The sequence below is a fragment of the Archocentrus centrarchus genome, chromosome 3 (assembly GCF_007364275.1).
Source record: "Archocentrus centrarchus isolate MPI-CPG fArcCen1 chromosome 3, fArcCen1, whole genome shotgun sequence".
Taxonomy (NCBI): domain Eukaryota; kingdom Metazoa; phylum Chordata; class Actinopteri; order Cichliformes; family Cichlidae; genus Archocentrus; species Archocentrus centrarchus.
In genome coordinates this window covers 13,589,145-13,611,441 of record NC_044348.1, presented here as the reverse complement: position 1 = coordinate 13,611,441, position 22,297 = coordinate 13,589,145, and the positions used below count along the sequence as shown (strand labels likewise).

General features: G+C 40.6%; 2 protein-coding genes across 8 annotated transcripts in view; one reads left to right on the top strand and one right to left on the bottom strand.

Moving 5' to 3' along the window:
• mybpc3 (myosin binding protein C3) overlaps positions 1–444 on the top strand; it is a 37,138-nt gene extending 36,694 nt beyond the window's left edge. For all 6 annotated transcript variants that reach the window (XM_030720698.1, XM_030720705.1, XM_030720692.1 and 3 more), the window contains one exon: positions 72–444. In XM_030720698.1, the coding sequence (XP_030576558.1) occupies positions 72–133 (62 nt within the window). In that variant the 3' untranslated portion in view covers positions 134–444. The remainder of the gene's footprint in view (positions 1–71) is intronic.
• Positions 445–3,183: 2,739 nt separating this feature from the next.
• Positions 3,184–22,297, bottom strand: part of lgr4 (leucine-rich repeat containing G protein-coupled receptor 4) — a 37,312-nt gene continuing 18,198 nt past the window's right edge. For both annotated transcript variants that reach the window (XM_030720870.1, XM_030720878.1), the window contains exons 3-18: positions 18,116–18,187; positions 17,404–17,475; positions 13,304–13,519; positions 11,732–11,803; positions 10,292–10,360; positions 9,910–9,981; positions 9,629–9,700; positions 9,396–9,464; positions 9,242–9,313; positions 8,914–8,979; positions 8,717–8,788; positions 8,535–8,606; positions 8,334–8,459; positions 7,844–7,941; positions 7,604–7,657; positions 3,184–7,495 (exon numbers count right to left, since the gene is read on the bottom strand). In XM_030720870.1, coding sequence (XP_030576730.1) covers positions 6,087–7,495; positions 7,604–7,657; positions 7,844–7,941; positions 8,334–8,459; positions 8,535–8,606; positions 8,717–8,788; positions 8,914–8,979; positions 9,242–9,313; positions 9,396–9,464; positions 9,629–9,700; positions 9,910–9,981; positions 10,292–10,360; positions 11,732–11,803; positions 13,304–13,519; positions 17,404–17,475; positions 18,116–18,187 — 2,683 coding nt within the window. In that variant the 3' untranslated portion in view covers positions 3,184–6,086. The remainder of the gene's footprint in view (positions 7,496–7,603; positions 7,658–7,843; positions 7,942–8,333; positions 8,460–8,534; positions 8,607–8,716; positions 8,789–8,913; positions 8,980–9,241; positions 9,314–9,395; positions 9,465–9,628; positions 9,701–9,909; positions 9,982–10,291; positions 10,361–11,731; positions 11,804–13,303; positions 13,520–17,403; positions 17,476–18,115; positions 18,188–22,297) is intronic.

The following is a 22,297-nucleotide window of genomic DNA, read 5'->3' as shown; positions in this document are numbered from 1 at the left end:
CAGAAAATTTATCCTATAAGAAAAATATATTGGTTTTGTTTGTAGTAGATAAAAATTTCCCTCTCTTTCAGCTCAAATTATTAAAGAAGAAAAGAAGGAGCCCAAGAAGGACAAGGTTCAAGTAGCCAATTAAAGAGAAGATGGCATCAAAACAGTGTTCAGCTCCACATTTCTTTCTTTCTTTCTTCTTTTCTTTTTTTTGCTTAGGCACCACTTTCCTCTTCTGCAGTCATCTCACATCAAGTTATCCTCTCATTTTGCTATCAGTATTTATTAATCATCCAAAATGCTGTTTGTTTTTCACTCTAGTTCTTGGTCTTGATAGTAGTGATAATAATGTTTAGTGCGGTAAATATAGATAGTATTAATACTTAGAGAAGGAATTTATGATTTGCAGCCATATTTTAGCTACCAGAAGTGAGAAGTGATGTCTGGGTTGGTTTGTGTGCATAAAAATTGTTTAAAACAGAAATCCTGAGTGATTTTTTTTCCCCCAGTTATGAAGTGTACAGCGCTGTGGAAACATATTTGCCCCGTTCCTAATTTCCTAGGATTTTTTTTTTTTGCATATTTTTCACACTTGTTTTGGATCATCAATCACATTACACAAAGATAACCCAAATAAACACAAAGTGCAGTTTTAAATGATGGGGTTATGTAGGCCGAGTGCCTCTGAACGACAGAAAAAAAGGAGAAGATTCTGGAGTGACCTGTTCAAAGTCCAGCTGTTAGGTTTACTTTTTCACACAGGTCCAGGTCCAGATTTTGATAACTTTTTCCTTAATTTTGTATTTACTACAGTTATCTTTGTCTAATATTAAAATCTGTTTGATGATCTGAAACATGTAAGTGTGACAAATATGAAAAAAAAAAAAAAGAAATCAGGAAGGGGGCAGATATTTTTTCACAGCACTCTATATGCATGTGGTACCACATTACACTGCACCCGAGATGTACAGGAAAGCCAAAAAGCCTGCCACTGATACTCAGAAGTATGAGTTTATGAGAGCTTAGCTTTATTGTAACAAAGCCTTTTTAAAGCCAGAGGTGTCAGGAGCCTGGAGTTTATGAAGGCTGGAGTAGCTGGAATGTGATTAAGTGAAGAGTGAAGCACATGCTGGCTTTTGTCTATAGCGGGCCGCTGTAACATCCTTCGATAGTTATTCCTTTGATGCCTTGAATGTAAATCTTTCCTGTGCCGTCTCATTGTGCAGCTGCAAAAGATCCAATCTTGTGCACGTCACACTGCCACTCGTAGCATAATTGACAAATGTTTTAGAGCATCTCAAATTTTTGCCGGGTGTTTGATACTGGACTTGACCAAAATCCAGAAATCACAAGGGTAAATGATAACATGGCTGAAAGTTAAACAAAATGTATCAAATTTCATGTCTGTAATAATTCCAAATTATATTTTTCACTCATCAGCCTGTAACAATTAATGAACTACACAAGAGAAGGCAGCTGTGGTGTGGTGGCTGGAGGTGGAAAGAAACTACTGAATATATCTACTGAATATATCACTGTTTGTAAATGTAAATATCTAATTAGCTAATCACATGGCAGCAACTTATTGCATTTAAGAATATAGACGTGGTAAAGACAACCTGCTGAAGTTCAAACCGAGTATTATAATGGGGAAGAAAGGTGATTTGAGTGACTTTGAATGTGCCACGGTTGTTGGTGACAGATTGGTCGGTCTGACTATTTCAGAAACTACTGACCTGCTGGGACTTTCCCACACAACCATCTCCAGAGTTTACAGAGAACGGCCTATAAAAGAAAAAAGAAACAAATCCAGTGAGCAGCAGTTCGCTGGGTGAAAATGCCTTGGTGATGTCTGTGGTGAGAGAAGAACGGCCAGACAGCTTTGAGCTGATAATTGAGGTACTGCCGCCTTCCTTTTGTTACAACAAAAGTATGCAGAAGATCAACTCTGAATTCACAGCATGTCAAACCTTGAAGCAGGTGGCCTGCAGCAGCAGAAGACCACACCGGGTGCCACTTCTGTCAGCTAAGAACAGGAAACTGAGGCTACATCACATGGGCTCACCAAAATTGAACAATAGAAGATTGGAAAAATATTGCCTGGTCTAATGAGTCTCAATTTCTGCCACAAGCATGTGATTTTATATCACAGATAATACATTATTTTGAAACATGGCATGACAAAGATTTACAAAACAGACCTAAATTTGTGTTCAGCATGACCCAAAATGGGTAACGTGAGCCCATAAAATCAGCAGGACAGTGTTTACAGGTAAAAACAGAAAGCCATTTTCCCCACAGACTTCTTTTTTTCTCCTTTTTGGCCACAGCGGCTTTTTGTGACAGTGGAGAGAGACAGGAAATGGGGGAAAGATACAGGGGAAGACACGCGGGCAAATCAGCACCAGGCCAGGACGCGAACCCGCACCGCGGCGTGTGTATGTGGTCGCCGGCTTCACCACTAAGCCACCCAAGCGCCCCTCCCCACAGACTTCTGTAGGACCAGAAATCTTTTTGCAACCACAGGAATCACCATCTGGTGGCCTTCAGATAGACTGTAGGTCTAAGGCACTTTGACATTGCCATCATCATTCCAACCTGGAAGCTCCGTCCATGATTTATATGTATCTATGTAGCTACTCTCTAGAACAGTTACCTTTAAGGTCAACATTTTTTTGTAATTTAAATTTAGCGGAGGAAACCCTCAATGGTGCAAAGTTTTGTGTATCCATCACACGCTGGGTAAAAATGATAAATCCTCATTTTAATTCATCACTTGTATCTCGACTGAACATGTGGACTGAGCAGCTGGCTCAAGTCACTTCGAATGTGGTGCAAGCAAGTGAACAAATGACCTTTCTCCCCATGAGCCACCAGTCAGAGTTCCTCATTAAAGTCAACATTTTAGAATGAACAGGATGTGTGTAGCAAATTAAATCTGATAAAGCTCCATTAGCAATACATGTTTGATATGGCCATTTTACACTAACAGTCTGGTCAATGTGACGGTCATTTTCCCTTTTTTTTCTCCTCTATTTTATTTAAAGAGGAAAGTGCATATTAAGGAACATTTAAACAATGTAAAATATACCAGATTATAGCCATAGGTTAATTTTCATCTGCAGTCCTCCTAGCAAGTTGGTGTCACCAATATGACGGTCATTGTCTTAACAGTAACACAAAGAGATACAAAAATTGTGTTCTTTCAATTTTATTAATTCACAATTTAAAGATTTATTTTCTACTTGAACAGAATAAAAACAATTAGGGGAGATCTCACATGTAAAACTACAAATACAATTTAATTAGAACTGAAAATAAGTGAGATATTTTATATATAATCTGTATTATTCTGCAGGTTCATATCTATAAAAGATTTTTTTTTTAAATGTTCATAGTTTGGTTTAAAGAAAAAAAAAAATCACAGTATACAGTACATAGATTCCTCCCACAATTTGCAAAGAACTAAAATGATGTACAGAGACAGGTGACAAATTAAAGGAAAGGCAAACACGGTGTCTGCAAGGTGCGGCTGGCAAACCAGCTTCAAAGCACCAAATCATTGATTCATTCATTCTACAAGTGTGTTTGGATGATGGTGGTGGACAGCGCTGTCACGCTCATCACATGTTCAGTCTGATGACTGAACACGTGAGTTTCTGAGTTTGCATTTTCCTTTAATCCGTCACCCGTCCTATGTCAACGTAAAGCCAAGAATACAAACAGCTTAAAAAAAAAAAAAATTATTTTACAAAGCACTGCTGGTAGCCACTACAGTTGAGGAGGTAGCTTCCTTAGTTAGCATCCCATTCTTGATTATCTGTGTTCAAATAATTTACATACAAATACAAAAAAGAAAAAAAAAATAACCAAAACTACAAACAAACAAAAAAAGATGCGTACATTTTCACCAGATGGGACATCGGACATCTCAAACATTTTGGTGGGTGAAATTATTTACACACTGAAACACTGACATTAAAAGTTTGCATTATAAGAACATGAGAATGTCTTATTGGTGGAAGAAAAGGTTTCCCTACATTGCCTGAATTCCTGAGCACTCACATGACGTGCACTTGTGGATACACGCTCTGAGGGTGTATCCACCTCAATGTGTACAGTCATGCTCTAGCACAACACCAGCCAGTCCCTCGTCAAACAGTCTCACTCCGGTCAGATCTCTGGATGGAAAGATCTACATTTTACTTTAGAGCGTTAAAAGAATTAATTCTTCTGATCACCTATACAGACAGGAATCAGTTTAACTCTGAATCTGATGGTGTGTCTAGAACAGGAAAGTTAAAATAGATGTGTTTATTCTTCCTTTTTTAAACCAAGGCCTTATTTTCCTGCTTTTGTGCCATCACATATTTACTAGTTGAAGCATCATACATATAATAAAAAAATTTTAAAAAAAAACACGCGGCACACAAAAACCTTTTAATACAAGAGCACACTGCAGATACTTGTCTTTAAATATCTGTGGCTGACTAATGATCGCCCACGTTTCAGTCATACTCATCCATTTCATACTTGTTGGCAATGCTAATGCACCATCTTGTTGACTCAACTGGCTGCCAGTCTTGTGCTGTGTTCAAATCACGTGAAAGGAAAAGCGGGATTGCTTTCATGTGTTTGACTTGGACGATATTCATGAGGTTTTTTTTTTTTTGCTCATGAGCCAAAATCTGTTTAATAAGTTTTAAACTGGCCAGAAATGCATGTACGACTAGTGCAAGAAAGCTACTTCTGCCTGCTACCTTGCCCCAAGCACGTTTAAGTAGTACAACTAGTGTAAATTTATTGCTTGTATTTTATTTTATACACACACACACACACACACACACACACACACAGTGAAGTACATCCAGAGCCATACATATATGCTAGAGGCTCTTATCTTAGTCACAGCAAATAATCACATTTCCCAAAGTGTTGGCTTACTCCTGTGATTTAAATGTTCTCTTTTAATTCATTCGATTGTCATTTTGAAGTTTGTTCTTATTAAAATATACTGGATTCCATTATCAATCATTCTGTAAGCCACAAATATCAGATATAAGCAGGTCTCATTTAAGTGTTAATGTATTAAAAAGGAAATGTTTGCTGCCCCTGTCGCCTCTAACGGCATGTGTCACTCTGCGATTAAGCAATAAAAAGGTCATATCAAACGACATGATGGCAAAAACTTAGAAAATAAAGCCCGGATTTTAAAGTAACGGGAATTTTCCTTCAGAATGATGAAAATGACACAAACCTGCATGTGCACGCTTTTTCTTTTTTTGTTGTTTTGGTGACAAAACAAACTAATAGAGGTGCTGTTGTTTTGGTGAATGCTTGTATTAAACTGGTGTATTTATCATTCAGAGGCCACCCAGCCAGACACTTAAGCTACTCAAACAATAAATAATAATCTTTCAAAACCATCACACCCAGTTGTTGTTGAAACAGTGATATCTGCTACTTTTATCACATTCTTAGTCTTAAAGCAAAGACGTGTTTATTTTAGACTACTTTAGACACTTTACAATCACGCGCAGGCAGGTCAGAAGTTATTGCTGACTTTATATTATCCCCCCTGCTCGGTGAAGACCACCTGAAAGTTACATTCACACATGAAATTTTAGAGTGATTACATTTGCTACATTTTTGTAAAAAAAAAAAAAAAATCAAAGTATAAAATCAAAAGTTGCTGTGAAGAAGCTTAAAAATTTGACAAGATGTATAATCATTAACATTTTAAAAGCTTATAAGTACAGGTGAAACAAAAAACAAAACAAAACTTTAACACATACATGGAGGCTTGCAGAGGCAGGCACTGGTGGCAAAATTTTCCTTTGCGAGATCCTTTGTCGACCAGTTTGTAATGTGATGTGCTCGGTTCAGGTTTCCTAGAAACAGTTTCTAAAATCAAAAAGGCCAAGTTCCCGTTAAATGACTGGGTGCATCTCTGTTAACACAGAGATCAGAAATGTGTTTGTTGAATCGTAGGGTAGTTGGCGCATTTTGCTGTTTGATATAAAAATGTTTACATATTCTTTTAGCATCTAAGTTCTCGTGACAGATTTGTGCACACACTCTGGAACTCTGAGGCATCCTTAGTCCTTGACTCGAGGTATGTTGTATGAGTAATGTACAAGAGGAAGGCCTCTGCTCTGACAGAAGCAGGCTCGGCCACACGCCTGAACCTGGTCCGAGCTGTCCGACACAAAAGAGTCCCCCTCGTCTGCATACTCAGACTGCGCAGACGGTGTACTGCTGTCTCCCCAAAACCCCTCTGAGCGCTGGCACGTCGCAGCTCCAGCCAGGAGGGTGGGACAGCTGTGGGACTTCACCAAGTGTCTACAGACTGTGGAGGATGAGGGGGAAGAGCAGGTCCTGGCCCGCAGTGCTGCATCACACTGCTCACAAACAACCACCTCTCCACAAAGCTGTGAGTACACCCCACAGTCAAAGCCTAGGTGTGTGGAGGAGCCCCCGTCTGTGAGCTCTGACCCTCCGCCGCCATCGTCTCGGTGTCCTTCTGCGGCGGTCTTCATCTCCCTGGTCAAACTTCCGTGACCACGCAGTCTCAACCCGTCCTCTCTGAAGGCCGGGCTGAAGAACACATACAGCACTGGGTTCAGGCACGCTGGCAGTGGGAAGAAGATGAGGGTGACGGACTTGGCAATCTCTGGGCCACCAGCTGTAGAGCCAGTCAGGAGTGGGGCAAAAGAGAAAGCCGCCACAGGACAGAAGAAGATGCAGTTGGTGAAGATGAGCCAGGCGACATGTCGCAGGGCACCCGTCTGCTCTGGATCCGCCAACTCCACCCTGCCCAGTTGGCAGTACAACTGGGTGTACACAGCTGCGGTGAACAGGTAAGCCACGGCGTTGAGCAGCACCAGAATGACTGTAACACTCAAAGCTGGACTTTCACCGCCAGCAAACGGCAGGCAGAGAGGAGACGACGACTGATCACTGGAGGTCAGGAGAGGGAGGCAGGCTCCGGCAGCGGCCAGCAGCGCCAGCAATCCCGCAGGGAGGCTGAAGCGTCGATCTCCTCTTAAGCATCCGCGACGGCTGCTGCCACTCCTCCTGGGTGACATCATCACTTTCCCAAGAATCATCCGCACGGCCACACTGCGCTCCACTGCCGCCAGTGACAGCAACAAGACCGACCACTCTGACGAGAAGACGGCCAGAACTCCTGTGATTTGACAGCCGGGGCCCATCTCCCACCACACCCCGAACTCGGCAAAGGATCCCCACGTAACAACATCGAGCACAGTCAGCACGCCGACATACAAGCCTGTGAGCAGGTTAGCCAGGGCCAGCAGCCCCATCAGCAGCCTGGCTGGAGAAAGAGAAGGAGTTGGGCAGTGGGAATGGGCTGCAGCTCGGTGCGAGGGAGAGAAGGTGGCCACCAGCACCAGACTGTTAAAGACCAGCGACACCAGGCAGATGAACCAGACAGTCAGACGTATCATCCAGTTACCCAAGAGGTGTTCACAAGGCTTGAAAGCTCCTGAAAAGTAAATAATCAGACAAATTAGCTATTTCTTTTTATTTATCAGATTATTTCAAATCTGATGAACACATAGACACACGATTAAATCCGTGAAAAGCCGTTTACCTGGTGAAGGTGAGCAATGCATAACCATTGAGATCTTTTCCACATCTTCCCCACCTAAAATATATATTAAAAAATCCAAATTATTGGCATTGTTTCTTAAACTGTTTTCATGGCTTTTTTTTTTTTATTTTACTTGCTCATGACAGGTAGGAAACATAGAACTACGCAAAACCTTTTTTTTTTAAATTTAAATAAACACATGCAGTTAACATGTCAAATATTTTTGTCCACTATCCCCACCTGTAGTTTTTGTCATGTCATTTTTCTCAAAAGAAGTTGGCACCGAGTCACATCCAACAAATGCACAGCACTGGTAGGCGTAAGGGACAGAAATGGACCTAAAAACCAAATGTTTATCATTTAGTAGCACTGGTAGATACAGATACAGGTCACACTTCATATTTTAGTGTGTAAAGAACAACTGAAGTGTTGTCTACAGATTTTTAGTTCTTCTGATTGCTTCCAATAATAATAATATTTGTATGTGGAAAAAACAGATTCACCTCACGTCTTCACTAGTTTCCTTTTGTTTTTCTGTGTTTTTCTACACTGTTGATTTGTTTCCATTTGCTGGACTGAGGAACAACTGCTTGCTGTATGCTTCTGTGCAGCGTGTGCACTGTGTTTTCAACTCTGAGTCCTTGCCCTCTTTGCTGAAGTGTATTTTACATTCTCTCAGAAACACCTGTGATAACAGAAGGACACTCTGTCCACACAGCTTCACTCTCACCTGAGTTTGGGTAGATTATTTGCAGTTAGCACGTTTTTCATCTGCGGGTTCCCAGAGAGTTTCAGCTGACTGAGCGCGCTCAGCCCAGCTGTTGGAATCCCAGTCAGAGAGTTCATACTCAGATCTCTGCAAAGACAATTACACATAGTTTGTACAGCACAGACAGTGACACCAAACAATGTGAATGAACATCCTACTCACAGGTTGGTGAGCGCCGTGAGGGTGAGGAAAGCGTCTCTGTGGATAACTCGGATTTCGTTTCTACTCAGGTCTCTGTGTAACATCACAACTCGGTGAATTAACAAATCAGGTATAAAACGTTTGTTTCTACTGCATCAAGTGTGTGTGTAATCATGTGTGTAACCGCAACTGAGTGGACTTACAGTAAACGGAGAGCAGAGAGACCTTGGAAAGTGTCTCGGTCAATTTTCTGAATGTGGTTGTGCTGAAAGCTTCTGTGGATGGAAAACATGAATTTATCTGGTTATAAACAAGCAAATATTTCTTTACCATCTTATTTATTATGCTATTCTGCCTTTTAAGCTCATTTTTGTGTAATGGCTTTTCAATGTTTACTCACATCTCCTGCAGCTGGACGCAGCCCTGGAAGGATGGTGACTGTTTTATCTCATTGTAGGACAGGTCACTGATGGAGGAAAACAAACAGCTTCAGTAACTGCACGAGTGGGACAATTTAAAATGAAAGAACAAAGACAAAAGGTTGGACAGCTCCACTCATCTATAACCAGTCTGTAAACATACTACCTTTCTAAAATGCTATATATATTTCTGTACTCATCCAAATATCCTACTCTCCTTGTTTGATCTTTATGATCAATTATTATTTGCAGAAGGTATAAATTTTAAGAACTACTGCTGCAGGTAACGGGAAAGGAAAGGTTTCTTACAGTGTTCGAAGCACTTTGAGGTCCTCACACAGATCAGCGGGTATGGATGATATTTTGGTTCCTGACAGGGTCCTGAATATGAAATACCACTCAGTCACTTCCGAAACACAAAAACGTGCAAGCAGAGAAAGATGCTGCATCCTGGTTCACTCACAGACTCTCAAGGTTGTTAGTCCACGTAAGGATGGGGAAGTCCTGCATCATACTGGCACCACGCAACATCCTGAAAAGACATGTGAAGGATAGTAAAATCATGCGAGCAAAGTGCGCGCTGGCGCGAATTAAACAAGATATAAGGACTCTTAGAGCACCTTCAAATAGATTTTTCAAATATTTTTAATTCAGTACTGTGATCTGTCAGGAGTTGAGCCTGACAGCGGGCCTTACAGCGAGTGCAGACCGGACAGGTTCTGGAAAGCCGAAGCGCCCACAAACGACAGAGGGTTGTCATAAAGATGTCTGAGAGGGCAGCAGAGGGGGAGAATTCAAAGCAAAAAGTCATTCACTATGCGTGAATGGCACCATCTTCTGGACATTCACCTTCTGAAGCCTCAAACGTGTATACTGCATATTGCGCACGGTGGAATTTTATTTGCAAAGTTAAGTTATGAGTGTGCTATGTCTGCTTCTAAATATGTATCAGCAAGTCAGAGAGAGTTTGACCTTACATGGTTCTTAACAGGGGATTGTTGTGGAAGGCCCCCTCAGGTATGGAAGCAATATCATTGCTATGAAACCCACTAAAGGAAGAAGGTCAAGGCGAGAGTGTCAGAAAACTTTCCACAATTCAACAAGTGACAAACATTACTGCATTTCATATGCAAAACCAAAGTTTAAAAAACAAAACATAGTGATACTATCAGTGAGTTAACAGTCAAACTCTATTAAATAGTCCTTCAAAATAAGTGTTTCAAAATATGATGACTAACCTATTTATTTTTAAACATCATATCCAAAAGCTCAGACATATAATGATGTCACAACACTGAAGTTAATAGAATATTTTGTTAGTATGAAACAGAGGCTGCAGAAATAGGGCAGTATACTCACAGCTCCTTCAGTTTGGGGAGGGCCTGTATTGCTTTGGGAAAAACCTTCAGGTTGTTGAAGTTAAGATCTCTAGACAGAGAGAGAGACAGGAAATCAGTGCAGTTTCATCCACCCACTTTGCATCCACAAATCAATGCAACACTCAAACAAAGACATCTACAATTAGGCATTTTAAGAGGAAAGTCTGTTTTTTGTGACTAAGTCACACACTAATGCTAATTAGGTTTCCTAGTGTTTTATTTATTATGTTTTTTCCCCCCTGCGTTTTAGCTAGAGCCAAAGGAAAATTATCAGCCCTGTAAATATTCTATAAACACTTTTGTTAATTGGGGTGTCATATACTCAGACATAACTGACATTTTTGTTTATTAATGGCCACAAATAATGGGAAAATGCATTGATTTCTGTCAAATAAGGTAATGGAGACTTATTGCCTCTAATGATCGATTGTTCCCCTTTCCTCCCCCCAAAGGCCCATTCTGCGCCAGGAAACACCCCTGTTCATTTCTCTAAATATAACAAAAGCACATTAATGTATTAAATATTAAAATACTGAATGTTTCCAAAGCAACTGTACAGTAGTTAATGATTAATTTTTAATCAATTTATTAATTGGCTTGTATACAAAATAGAACAAAAAGAAATGCTTGTCCTGTTTCCAGGACTGAGACATATTCGGTTTTTGCTTAATAAATATATATAATAAATGCACAATTTAAAAAAAAAAAAAAAAAGTGCAGTTAATGAATCGTCTGTCCCTAAATGTATGAATGAATGACCATTCAGCAATAGCAAAAAAATGCCAGAAGCATTTTTGCATTTTTTTCGAATTATGCTGTCACTGAGTGTTAAACTGCTTTAAAACAGAACGGTGCACTTTTCTAAAGCTCTGCTGTTTGTGTTTCTTTCAACATCAATGTGTTCATGATGGGGATGCAGAGAGTCCCTTCAAGTCCTCAGCAAACCTTTGCTGCAGCCTCCACAGATATTATACAAAACATTACTCTATACTAAAAAACTTATTGTACTAATTTTACAATAAGCTTACGTGAAGTCTCTGTGCTGTGTCATTATGTCTGTAAATACAAACGATGGTTCGGATTAAGAGCCGACAGATTTCGGTCCCCATTCTCCTGTAAAGGTTTGTGTGTTGTATAGTAGCCATTTGCCAGGAGGTAAGGCTGTCACTGAAAGGTTTTTCATGGCTCTGTGGCAGTAGGAAGTGAACAGTGGGAGGGCAGATTTGATAAGCATCATGTACTTTGCTCTATTTATCCTAGAGCAATTAAAGGAGGAAGTGGACACAATGATGTCTGGAGGACTGAAGCTGAGGAGGGAGGGGGAGATGTTTGCACACACAAATTTGAGCACAAGTGCGCACGCACACGCACACACACACACACACACAAGCCAGCAATTACTGTACGACAGTGCACTTACAGCGTCTCCAGGTTTACAAGTCCGGAAAAACAGTTGTCTCCTATCTCTTTGATTCTGTTGTTATGAAGATGCCTGGAAAGTAAAGCATTATGTGTAAGACCGTCCTACCAAACACAACTAAAATCTTTCCTAATCGTCACTGCTTTCAATCAACTTTTTAGCATTTGCAAAATGTTCCACAAATGACTTTTAAATGCAGCGTGCCACTTGTGAATCAGGTGTCTGTACTGCACGTGTATGTGCAGAGGGCTCTCCTTGTCTAATAGATTCAAGGCCTTTTCTTCCTGTTTATTCTGACGTGTTTATACTAACCCTGCAGCAATGCCACTCAATGCGTGTGTTCTTGAGAGTGTGTTTATGTGAACGTATAACAGCAGCGGAGGGAAAAAAAAATGTAAGTTTGGAACAATCCTTGGATGTGTAATGCAACGCGTTCTTGTACAAGCTCCTGGCAAAGGAAGGTTTTAGGATTTCCCTTCATACATAAAACATCATAACTTCTCCATCACTCCTTGGAATTGAGCTACTATTAAAAAAGATTTCACTAACATTGATTTGCAAAGCCCGGTGGCGGTGGCTTATTTCACTGCAAGAGTGCCCTCATGCATAAACAGAGCAGAGAATGAGCAGCGGTCTGTTTAGCTGACTTATTAACTTTAAGCTGTGGAAATAAACTACGGTATGTCTGTGTTTAGAGTTTGACCTGCAGTCCCTCTGAGAATACGTTCATAGCCAAAGCACAGCACATAGAAAGGTCTTTTTCATTGACTTGTGGTGACAGAATAATACAGATGATATATGAAAAAGCAAACTGAAACTACAGCTTACATAATTCAAATGGGATCACAGGCAAGACATTTAGATTTTACTAACAGAATGTTAATTACAGTCAAGTAGAAGAGATCTACCCATGACTCGGAAACTAAAGACACATTAAATGTCAGCCTTTGAAAAGAGACATTCACCCTATTGAGAGTTGACATGTGCTGGAATTTTAACTTGAGAATCATCTTGACCCCCCCCCCCCCCCCCCCCCCCCCCCCCCCCAAAATGTTTCACTTTGGCTTCTTCTCCCTCAGGCCTTGTGAATGTTTGCAGTCACAGTGCCTACTTAATTATGGTTTTTAAAAAGTACACCAGCAAGTTGTTCCTGCTGTGTTATTCTGTGTACAGGTCTATGAAAACTGCACGCAAAGTTCCTTCAACTGACCTGGGGAAGTTCACTTTAATGGCAACTCAAATACTGTAGTTTCTAAGATTTTGCACCACAAGTCTTGTGACTGATTGTTTCATCGCCTAGCTACTCATACATTTACAAACATTTACCTTTTGAGAATATTTACATTTTTTTAAGTGGTGAAGTAAAATATTACTATCAACAGAGCATTCCGATTTAATTTTAAATGCACCTGAAGTAAGTATACTAGATGGTTTGGTGCATATGACGTTCATCCACTCTGCAGCATTGGCCCGACTGGCCAGAAACAATAAACTGTAAACATTTGCACTCAAACGCTACTGTGCAGATTTTCATTCTAAACCACAATTAAACAGAAGCTTAATATAACTTACAGCACAACTAAACTGGTGAGGTTTGCAAAGGCGTTGTCTGGTATGTACAGGATGCGGTTGAGAGCCAACGTCAAAGCCTGAAGGTTCGCCTGGTGTCTTAGAGAACCGACGGGCACCTCCGTCAGGTTGTTATCATCCAACCAGAGGTGGCGCAGCTGCTGAAGGCTTTCAAAGCTGTCATCTGGAACTGTTGTAATATGGTTGGCATCCAAGCGACTGAAAACCAGAGCAAAGTAGAAGAGCATGCCATAAACCTTGAAATTACTTGTCATCTTAAGTTGAAAAAAAATTTTTTTTAACTTTTTTTACTTTAATTATAATGAATTCATTGGTGTAAATTGTATTGACCATGTAAACAATCATACTTTTACTGACACAACTGGAAATCTTTTGCTCTTTTCCTTAAACTGTCTATGTTGTAGATTAGGGTTATGGTGGTGTCAGAAGCAAATCACCTGCATCATAATGTTTCTTTGGCATGTATGCAGCTACATTTTAAGAACCTTTCAGACTGCAAACAGGACTCATGCAATCCACTGGTCATCAACAATACTGAGTGGCGCAGGTCAAGTTTTGAGAAAGAAAAAAAAAACAAAAAACAGACTAACTGCAATTAAAGAGCTTTACCGGTGACATTATGAAAGGAGGCGATATAGTACTCAAAGAATCCTGAAAAGAAATGATGACAGAGAATTCAGAAATGATAAAGATTGTAGCTGTCCCTTCACTGCCTCTAAATCGGCAGGAAGAACAGTCAAAACAGGAAAAGTATTAGCCAATCACATTGTTGAACTGACACGTGCACAGCAGAGGCTCACCGTTTTAAAAGCCTCTTTAGTTTTGGTTACTCCCTTTAGGGGTGCCCAATGCAGATCTTCCACCTCCATCTCACCCTATCCCTAGTATCCTCTTCTGTCACACCAACCCTCCGCATGTCCTCCTTCACCACATCCACTAATCTTCTCTGAGGTCTTTCTCTTTACCTCCTGCCTGGCAGCTCTATCTTCAACATCCTTTAACAAATATATCCACTATTCCCCCTCTGAACATGTCCAAACCATCTCAGCCTTGCCTCTCCAAACCGCTCACCCTATGCTGTCCCTCGTTTTTTAATCCCTTCCATCCTGGTCACTCCTAACAAAAAATATATATCTTAGCATCTTCAGCTCGGCCGCCTCCAAATTGGTCTCTAGTTTTGTTTTTTGTCCTCGCCACCATCTCCAAACCATACTTTATAGCAGGTTTCCCTACCATCTCGTTAAACCTTTCCTTTCACTCTTGCTGCTATCTTTTTGTCACAAAGTGTTGTGAAACTATGTGCATGCAGATTAGGGGTGTAACTTCTAGGGAAAATGCTTTTTTTGACCTTATTTTAAGGCAAAGTTGTCAAACATAAGTGATTCTTACTGGATTTGATTGGTAATTCTACATGTGAGGTCTCATGTCCCTCTTACCACTGAAAATAAAGTCATTGTTTTCTCCTAATTCATTTAGACTGGGACTTCAAAAACTGCCCAGATTCAATCAAAGATGGCTGCTGAGTTGCGAGACGTGCTTCAAGAAGGACTTCTGCTTCACTGTGTGGCGCCAGTCACTGTTTACAAGCCCTGCCCAGTACAAGGCCTGCATTACTGCAGTCACCACAATGGTCTAACTCGCAACCTTTTTTAGCCCTAGCTTCTGAGAACCAGCCAGACACCTGAAATTCTCCACAAACTCATAACTAGCCATAGCCATATATCCAAAGTTCCAACTTTTTCCAGACAATTACTTCACAAAATTTACATCAAATAACAATGCAATATTGTCACATGAATATTCTGGTAATCAATATTTGCGTGTTCACTATCAACAATGTACCATAAATATAATATGCTCCCTGCAAACTCCTAAAATTCTGATCACCAGTAGTCTTGAGGTTAAAAAAAAAAATTCAAATGTAAAAAACAGTTTTTATGTAACCAGAATTATGAATGCACAAGTGTTCTTTTCACCATCATCACACCACTTTCTCCCGCTATCCTCCCTAACAGAGTGTCTCACCCTCCCTCAAAATTCCTCAACTGTCTGGGCTGTAAGAAAAACAGACATGATTGACATTTAGCTCTCTAAAGGCTTAATACAAACCAAGTCCTTACTCTGCCAATGCATAATACTTCAGTTACAGACCTTAAAACCCCAACAGAGAAAAGACATCTGTTAAAAAGGAAGAAGAGAAGCAGGAAAAAAAGAACAGGAAGGCAAAGGATATATAGCGGGATTCAGAGGAGTGATTATAGCTAAAGGCACAATTTTCAGCACATTTCTTCAGCTGGATGCATTCCTCCTTAAGTCCCTGTCAAACTCAAAGGCACAGTAATGGAAAGAGGTAGCATAAATAATCTACATTTACATGCTATGGTCTCAATTAAACTGATATTTAGTAGTTGGGGAAACAGCACTATGTATGAGGGCTAAAGGAGCAGGAAACAGTGAGAGGCCTGCCACTTAAAAGTAAACTTAAAAACTATGTTGGATGCACTACAAATACAGCAGCAGAATGAAGTACGTTATACGACAAACGATTCCTAAATACGTCACAACGCTTTAAGCAAATTTAATTTCAACTGGCACGCTTAACATGAGGAAAATTAGCTATCCTACAGTGGTGTGGCGTTTTAGTTACTGTGAGATTACTGTGTAAAGTCACACATTAAACAGGAATATTTGAGCAACTACCTGCAAGAATTTGGTCTACCTGATTATTCTCAACATGACTGCAACACTGCCACAAACTCAGGTGTAAGACGTCGAGACATTTTGGACTACACTGTTACTTGAAGCAGCACAAACGCTTACATTTTATTACATTAGCCAAGCACAATTACCAATTTTTAACAGGATATTTCAGCTTTTTTTTTTTAAAGACTCGGAGCACACAGCCATGATAACATGCACAGAGGCTGCACTAATATGCTGAAGTTTAAGAGGTACAATAATTACAACTGTCACCATCTTAGTTTAGTAGCTCAGTAAACAAACATTTACCAATTAGCAATGAACACACAATGCAGCTCAAATACTAGACAAACTGGAAAGCAAGATATTCAGTTCTTCATTAGTTGCTAAGACAGCTTTGGGACTCACTCAAATCCACATGGTAGTACTGACAATTGCATGGCACTACTACCAAAGTAATTGGGATTCATCTTCTGACAATCGGTAATCTTTGTGGTAAATTTCAAAGAAATCCCTCTAGTGGATGTTTTAATAGTTTAATCTGGACCAAAATTTTGGGCTAACTAATCAACACAGCAAGTAGCTACAACACAATTCCCCTCCAAATTCCCAGTAAGATTCAGTGCTGCCTTATTTGGCAGCCCAAGACTGAAATACTGAAATTTGTTTCTACACATACCTTTAGCATCTGCTGCTCACAACCTCAAGCTAAAAGCTCAGCTGCACACTTCAGACCCATTTTTGCATATATTTGTTATACAAATTTTCAGCACCAAATGTTATCTTTATTAGTAGATAAACTGTCATGCAGTACTGCTATTGCTTTATTATCAGCCCTGCGGGTACCCGTCTTGAATGGGCTTGCTACTTTGGCACAAACACACTGAATTCCACTTCAAACTGTAAGTTGCATAAATACACCAAAAGTGCTTTGTTACTACAGTACATGTTCCTAATTAGATACTTATACACCTTACACCTATGACTTCAGTATCTGTAAATTCTAGAAGAACCATGGTTATTGATTCAGACTGTCTAGTAGAAGCACTGTTAGTCTATAGTAGTGATAACAACAGGATTTTTTCAAAAGCATCTTGATTGTTCACATTTTCCACAAGCAATCCAAAGCAGACAGTTTATCCTGTGAGATCATATTTGGTAGTTTACAACCTTTTGAAACGAATCCAATAATATATCTGAATATTGTGGTGACACTTACGAAGAACTATAATCTCTGCAGCAGCACTGTGCACTGCTTCTCTTATGAGGCTGGTGCAAGACAGGAAGGTTCACTTGAATCCTCGAAGGCTTTTTATCTAGACAATATCCCACATGTGCTTATACATGCTGCATATGTATGGGTGTTCAAGCAAATGACTTACAGAGACTGGAGAGAGTGAAGGCTCTTCAGTGCTGCACTTGGCACAGTCTTCAGCTGATTATTCTGGAGCATCCTGATGGTGAAATGCAGGAGGACAAAGAATCAAAGAAAGTTTCAATTATTTTAACTCAGGTCACAAACATTTTTCTTACTCCATGAATCCACAGATACATTCATTTACTGAATGGCCGTATGCTATAATTGTTCAAGCTGCTTCACTTTGGTTATTATTGCTCCATTTAGAAAAAGAAAAGGAAATCACGTGATATTATAAGTATATATAATGCTTCCATGTGTTTGTTTGCAGTCTTCTATTCAAGATTGCACCTGTATATCAGCAGGACTTTGAACTTTTGGCTCAGCGTACAATCAACAGGACTGCACTTTGTCACTCCCTGTGCACAAGCATACTAGCCTGAGAGGCCTGATGTAAATTATGCAGTTCTAGTTTTTAAGCAGAGAATGTATGTGGTTCTCTGTTGGGGGTTTCCATATACACAGTCATAGTTGGGGAAGGGGTGGAAAAGTGCATTTAGTTTACTCCATGTATGTCTAGCCTGGCAGTAACTGACACTGCCACAATGTTACCACAAACTGCAATATTTACTCTGCCCCCCCCCAGTGTGTAGAAAACACTGTCACAGCCATAAGTGCGTCTGTGTGTTTGTGGGGGTATGTGAGTGTTGAGATTGGCAGAGAAGCCGCATGCTTACAGGACTTTGAGCTGATGCAGTCCGGAGAAGGCTTCGGGGTGGATGAATGACAGGTCATTTCCTGCAAGTCGTCTGAGTGAGAGAGAGTCAGACTTGTATTTAAGACATTTCTCAAATGTTCAAAAGCTGCAATAGACATTAAGCAAAAACAAAACAGACTGTAAGAAAACTGCAGACTGCATTTTATTTCTGAAGCAATGCATTGGGTTGAGGGCTTTTTAACATCCAGCGTCTCTGCAGATCAGGTTCCAGCTCTCGGGGTGAGCATGGGGCCTGGAGTGTCAAAAACATGCATCTGTGCCCCTGGCCTGTTGTCACTTCATCTGTCAGCCATGAGAGATTAGAGCTGTTCCTGGATATCCCCTCCTTAAATCCCTTTCTGAGCCTCCAAACCATCACTATGAAGTGCTCATTTTAGAGAGCGAAAAATAATTCACCTCTCTGAGGCTGACACAAGCAGAGTAATTCCCTTTGAACAGTGTTGCCACGTAACATTTATCATCAGACAACTGCTTTAGTGCGTTTATGAATAATTTGAGGCTGAGGGGACAACTCCCTTTCCTGTTAGAAACAGGAAAGATATAGGAAATATGGATGTAAATAAGGGGACAGACTGAGACTGGGATACAGAGCCCAAGTATCCTATCTAGCCTGAGAGATTAGCAGCAGATTTATCACTCTGCAATATGAGTCAGGCCAGGCTAAATTCCCTGCAACAAGAGCTGCAGGGGGTGAGCCTAAGAATTAAGGCTGAGTGTGTTAGAAGATAGGTTATCTCACTTAAAATTGGTCTCTCTTTGCATGCCACATGTTCCCATTATTTTGGTCTTTTCCGTGCAAGCGTGGCATCTCTGCCAGCACTGGTGCAAATGTTGGATCATTCTGTGGAAGCCTCGTTCTGACCACCTGCACGTTCACATTTGCTTTACTATGGATCTCAACTCATGCAGAGAGCAACCATTAACATCTGTGTCAAGCTGACTGGACCTTCATGCCGATCATCAGGGGGGATACAAGCTGGGTCTCTGGATCCACAGAGCAAACAGACTGGGTGCTCCTCGACTGATCATTCACAGGGATGCACACTGTAAACTGGACCCCCCCCCCCAGGGCTGTAAAGTCCTGAGGTGTCTGAGAGAAAGCATTTGGCGCAAACAATCTAACCCATGGCATGTGCCGTCACATCATCGTATACTTTCCAAAATGAAATACAAGTTCAAGGGTCTACATTTGGTTACTGGAGGAGCTCAGCGGTGCATTGCAGATGTGCGCCTGCAAGTGGTCAGAATGGGACAAAAGAAAAGAAAGGCGCAGCGCTTCACAAATAGACAAACTCATGAGGACGTTTGAGCAGCGTAACAGAACTTTTTGGTCATATCTCAGACCATATCACAAAAAACTCAGATGTGATACTCTGTTACACACTTTCTTTAAAACACTAATGTAGTTCTCTTATATTTACAGGTAGCCATAACGTGCTACACAGATGACTGATACAGAAACGTGAATTCAGAACCTGCCTGAGAAACTTTTAAAGATTTTTTCATTATCAAAATAATCTAGTGATGGTTGTCAACATATCCAATGGTACACAGTGGATGCAAAGGAAAAGGTAATATCAGTTAACTTTGCCAGATCTATACATAACGGGCCTCATGCTGCAGGTTAAACTATAACCACATCAACATTGTACTTATAATATCTGGTTTCTGTTAGAGTTTATATCTGCTTACATGAATGAAGAAAAATACCATAATTTCATTGTACAATATTATCAACCCATTATATTCAAACCATAACATTCATCACATTAAATCCATCAACCATAACAAGCACCACAGTAAATGAGGCACAGCCACAAGCTAGTTTGCTGCAAGCACATCAAGTGCAACACACGAAGAAGTGAAAAGGTCCTGGTCATACAAATCAGACTGATTAAATATTCCTGCTTCAACAGTCAAATTGGGTCCGCTGTTGACTTTATCATGAAACCAAAAGCATGAAAAACAAGCCATTAATGTTTTTTCTTTTTTGTGTCAGTGTCAAAATGAATAACTTAATATAAAAGGAACAAATACTACATTTCACAGCTGTTTGACCCAATGTTTCGCATTAATTGTGAATGTTCACCAGCTATTTAAAGCTGCCACCACAGACTGACTTTGAGCTTTGAGAACAAACCCAGTTTTATCCTCCACAGCAGAAACCCACAATTCAGAACACCAGCAAAATCAACCAATAGATGAAACATTTGTTTCACTATTGAGCTAAAATTTGTCAGAATGTCTTGCAACAGATTTTTAAAGTCAAATTTTAAACTTCTAATTATTAAAGACCACAGTGTGCAGGTATAGTCATGACTGCAGCACAAGTTTGCACACGCATATAGACGCCTACAAATCAAACATGACATTAAGCTTGTCAGTATCTGTTGAGTCACACTTGTTCATTTCCAACAGACAGGGACCGATGTGGCTAATTCGATATGACTAACTCCCTGAGAACTCTCACAACCCAGAACTTGTGGTGACTGTCACAAGCCGCTAATCACCACATGCAAACACAGTTTGACAAATCACTCAGGTTTTCTCAACATAAAAAGCTTCTCCACATCTTGCGTCTTTCAGCAAATTCAGCACATGTCCCCTCGGGGCTTTGATGGATCTCATTGAGGAAAGGCTAAATCCTTTCCTTGTGCAACACCACTCCCACAGGTCTGCCTCTATCAACAGCAAAATCAAAAGAAAATGTGCAGTTTTGTGGCAGTAAATTACAACAATATGCTTACTTTCTATTTGGTAAACCACTGTGGGTAAAACAAAACCCCTCTCCCACACATGTATAATGAACACACCTGTTTCTGCCATTATTAGTACAGTTACCTGTGATTATAGGGACCTGATTTAATTTCCTACGTACATGCTGGCAATTAAATTGTTAATATACACTTTAATGCCAAAGGTATTCACTCATCCATCCAAATCATTGAATTCAGGTGTTCCAATCACTTCCATGGCCACAGGTGTATAAAATTAAACACCTAGGATCACAGACTGCTTCTACAAGCATTTGTGAAAGAATGGATCGCTCTCAGGAGCTCAGTGAATTCTAGTGAAATACCGTGATAGGATGCCACCTGCTGTGTGTCATGAAATTTCCTCACTACTAAATATATCACAGTCAACTGTTAGTGGTATTATAACAAACTGGAAGCAATTGAGAAAGACAACAACTCAGCCACAAAGTGGCAGGCAAGGTAAAAATCACAAAGAAGGGTCAGCGGATGCTGAGGCGCACAGTATGTAGAGGTCGCCAACTTTTTGGAGAGTCAATCATTACAGACCTCCAAACTTCATGTGGCCTTCAGATTAGCTCAAGAACAGTGTGTAGAGAGCTTCATGGAATGGGTTTCCATGGCCGAGCAGCTGCATCCAAGCCTTACATCACCAAGCACAATGCAAAGCACTGGATGTAGTGGTGTAAAGCACGCCACCACTGGACTCTAGAGCAGTGGAGATATATTCTCTGGAGTGACGAATCACGCTTCTCCTTCTGGCAATCCGATGGAGGAGCCTGGGTTTGGGTTGCCAGGAGAACGGTACTTGTCTGACTGCATTGTGCCAAGTGTAAAGTTTGTTGGAGGGGGGATTATAGTGTGGGGTTGTTTTTCAGGAGTTGGGGTCGGCCCCATAGTTCCAGTGAAAGGAACTCTTAGTGCTTCAGCTCACCAAGACATTTTGGACAATTTCATGCTCCCAACTTTGTGGGAACAGTTTGGGGATGGCCCCTTCCTGTTCCAACATAACTGCGCACCAGTGCACAAATCAAGGACCATAAAGACATGGATGAGCGAGTTTGGGGTGGAAGAACTTGACTGACCTGCACAGAGTCCTAACCTCAACCTGATAGAATACCTTTGGGATGAATTAGAGCGGAGACTGTGAGCCAGGCCTTTCTGTCCAACACCAATGTCTCACCTCACAAATGCACTTCTGAAAGAATGGTCAAAAATTTCCACGAACACACTCCTAAACCTCGTGGAAAGCCTTTCAGAAGAGTTGAAGCGGTTATAGCTGCAATGGGTGGGCCGACATCATATTAAACCATATGGATTAAGAATGGGATGTCACTCAAGTTCATATGCGTGTGAAGGCAGATGAGCAAATACTACTGGCAATATAG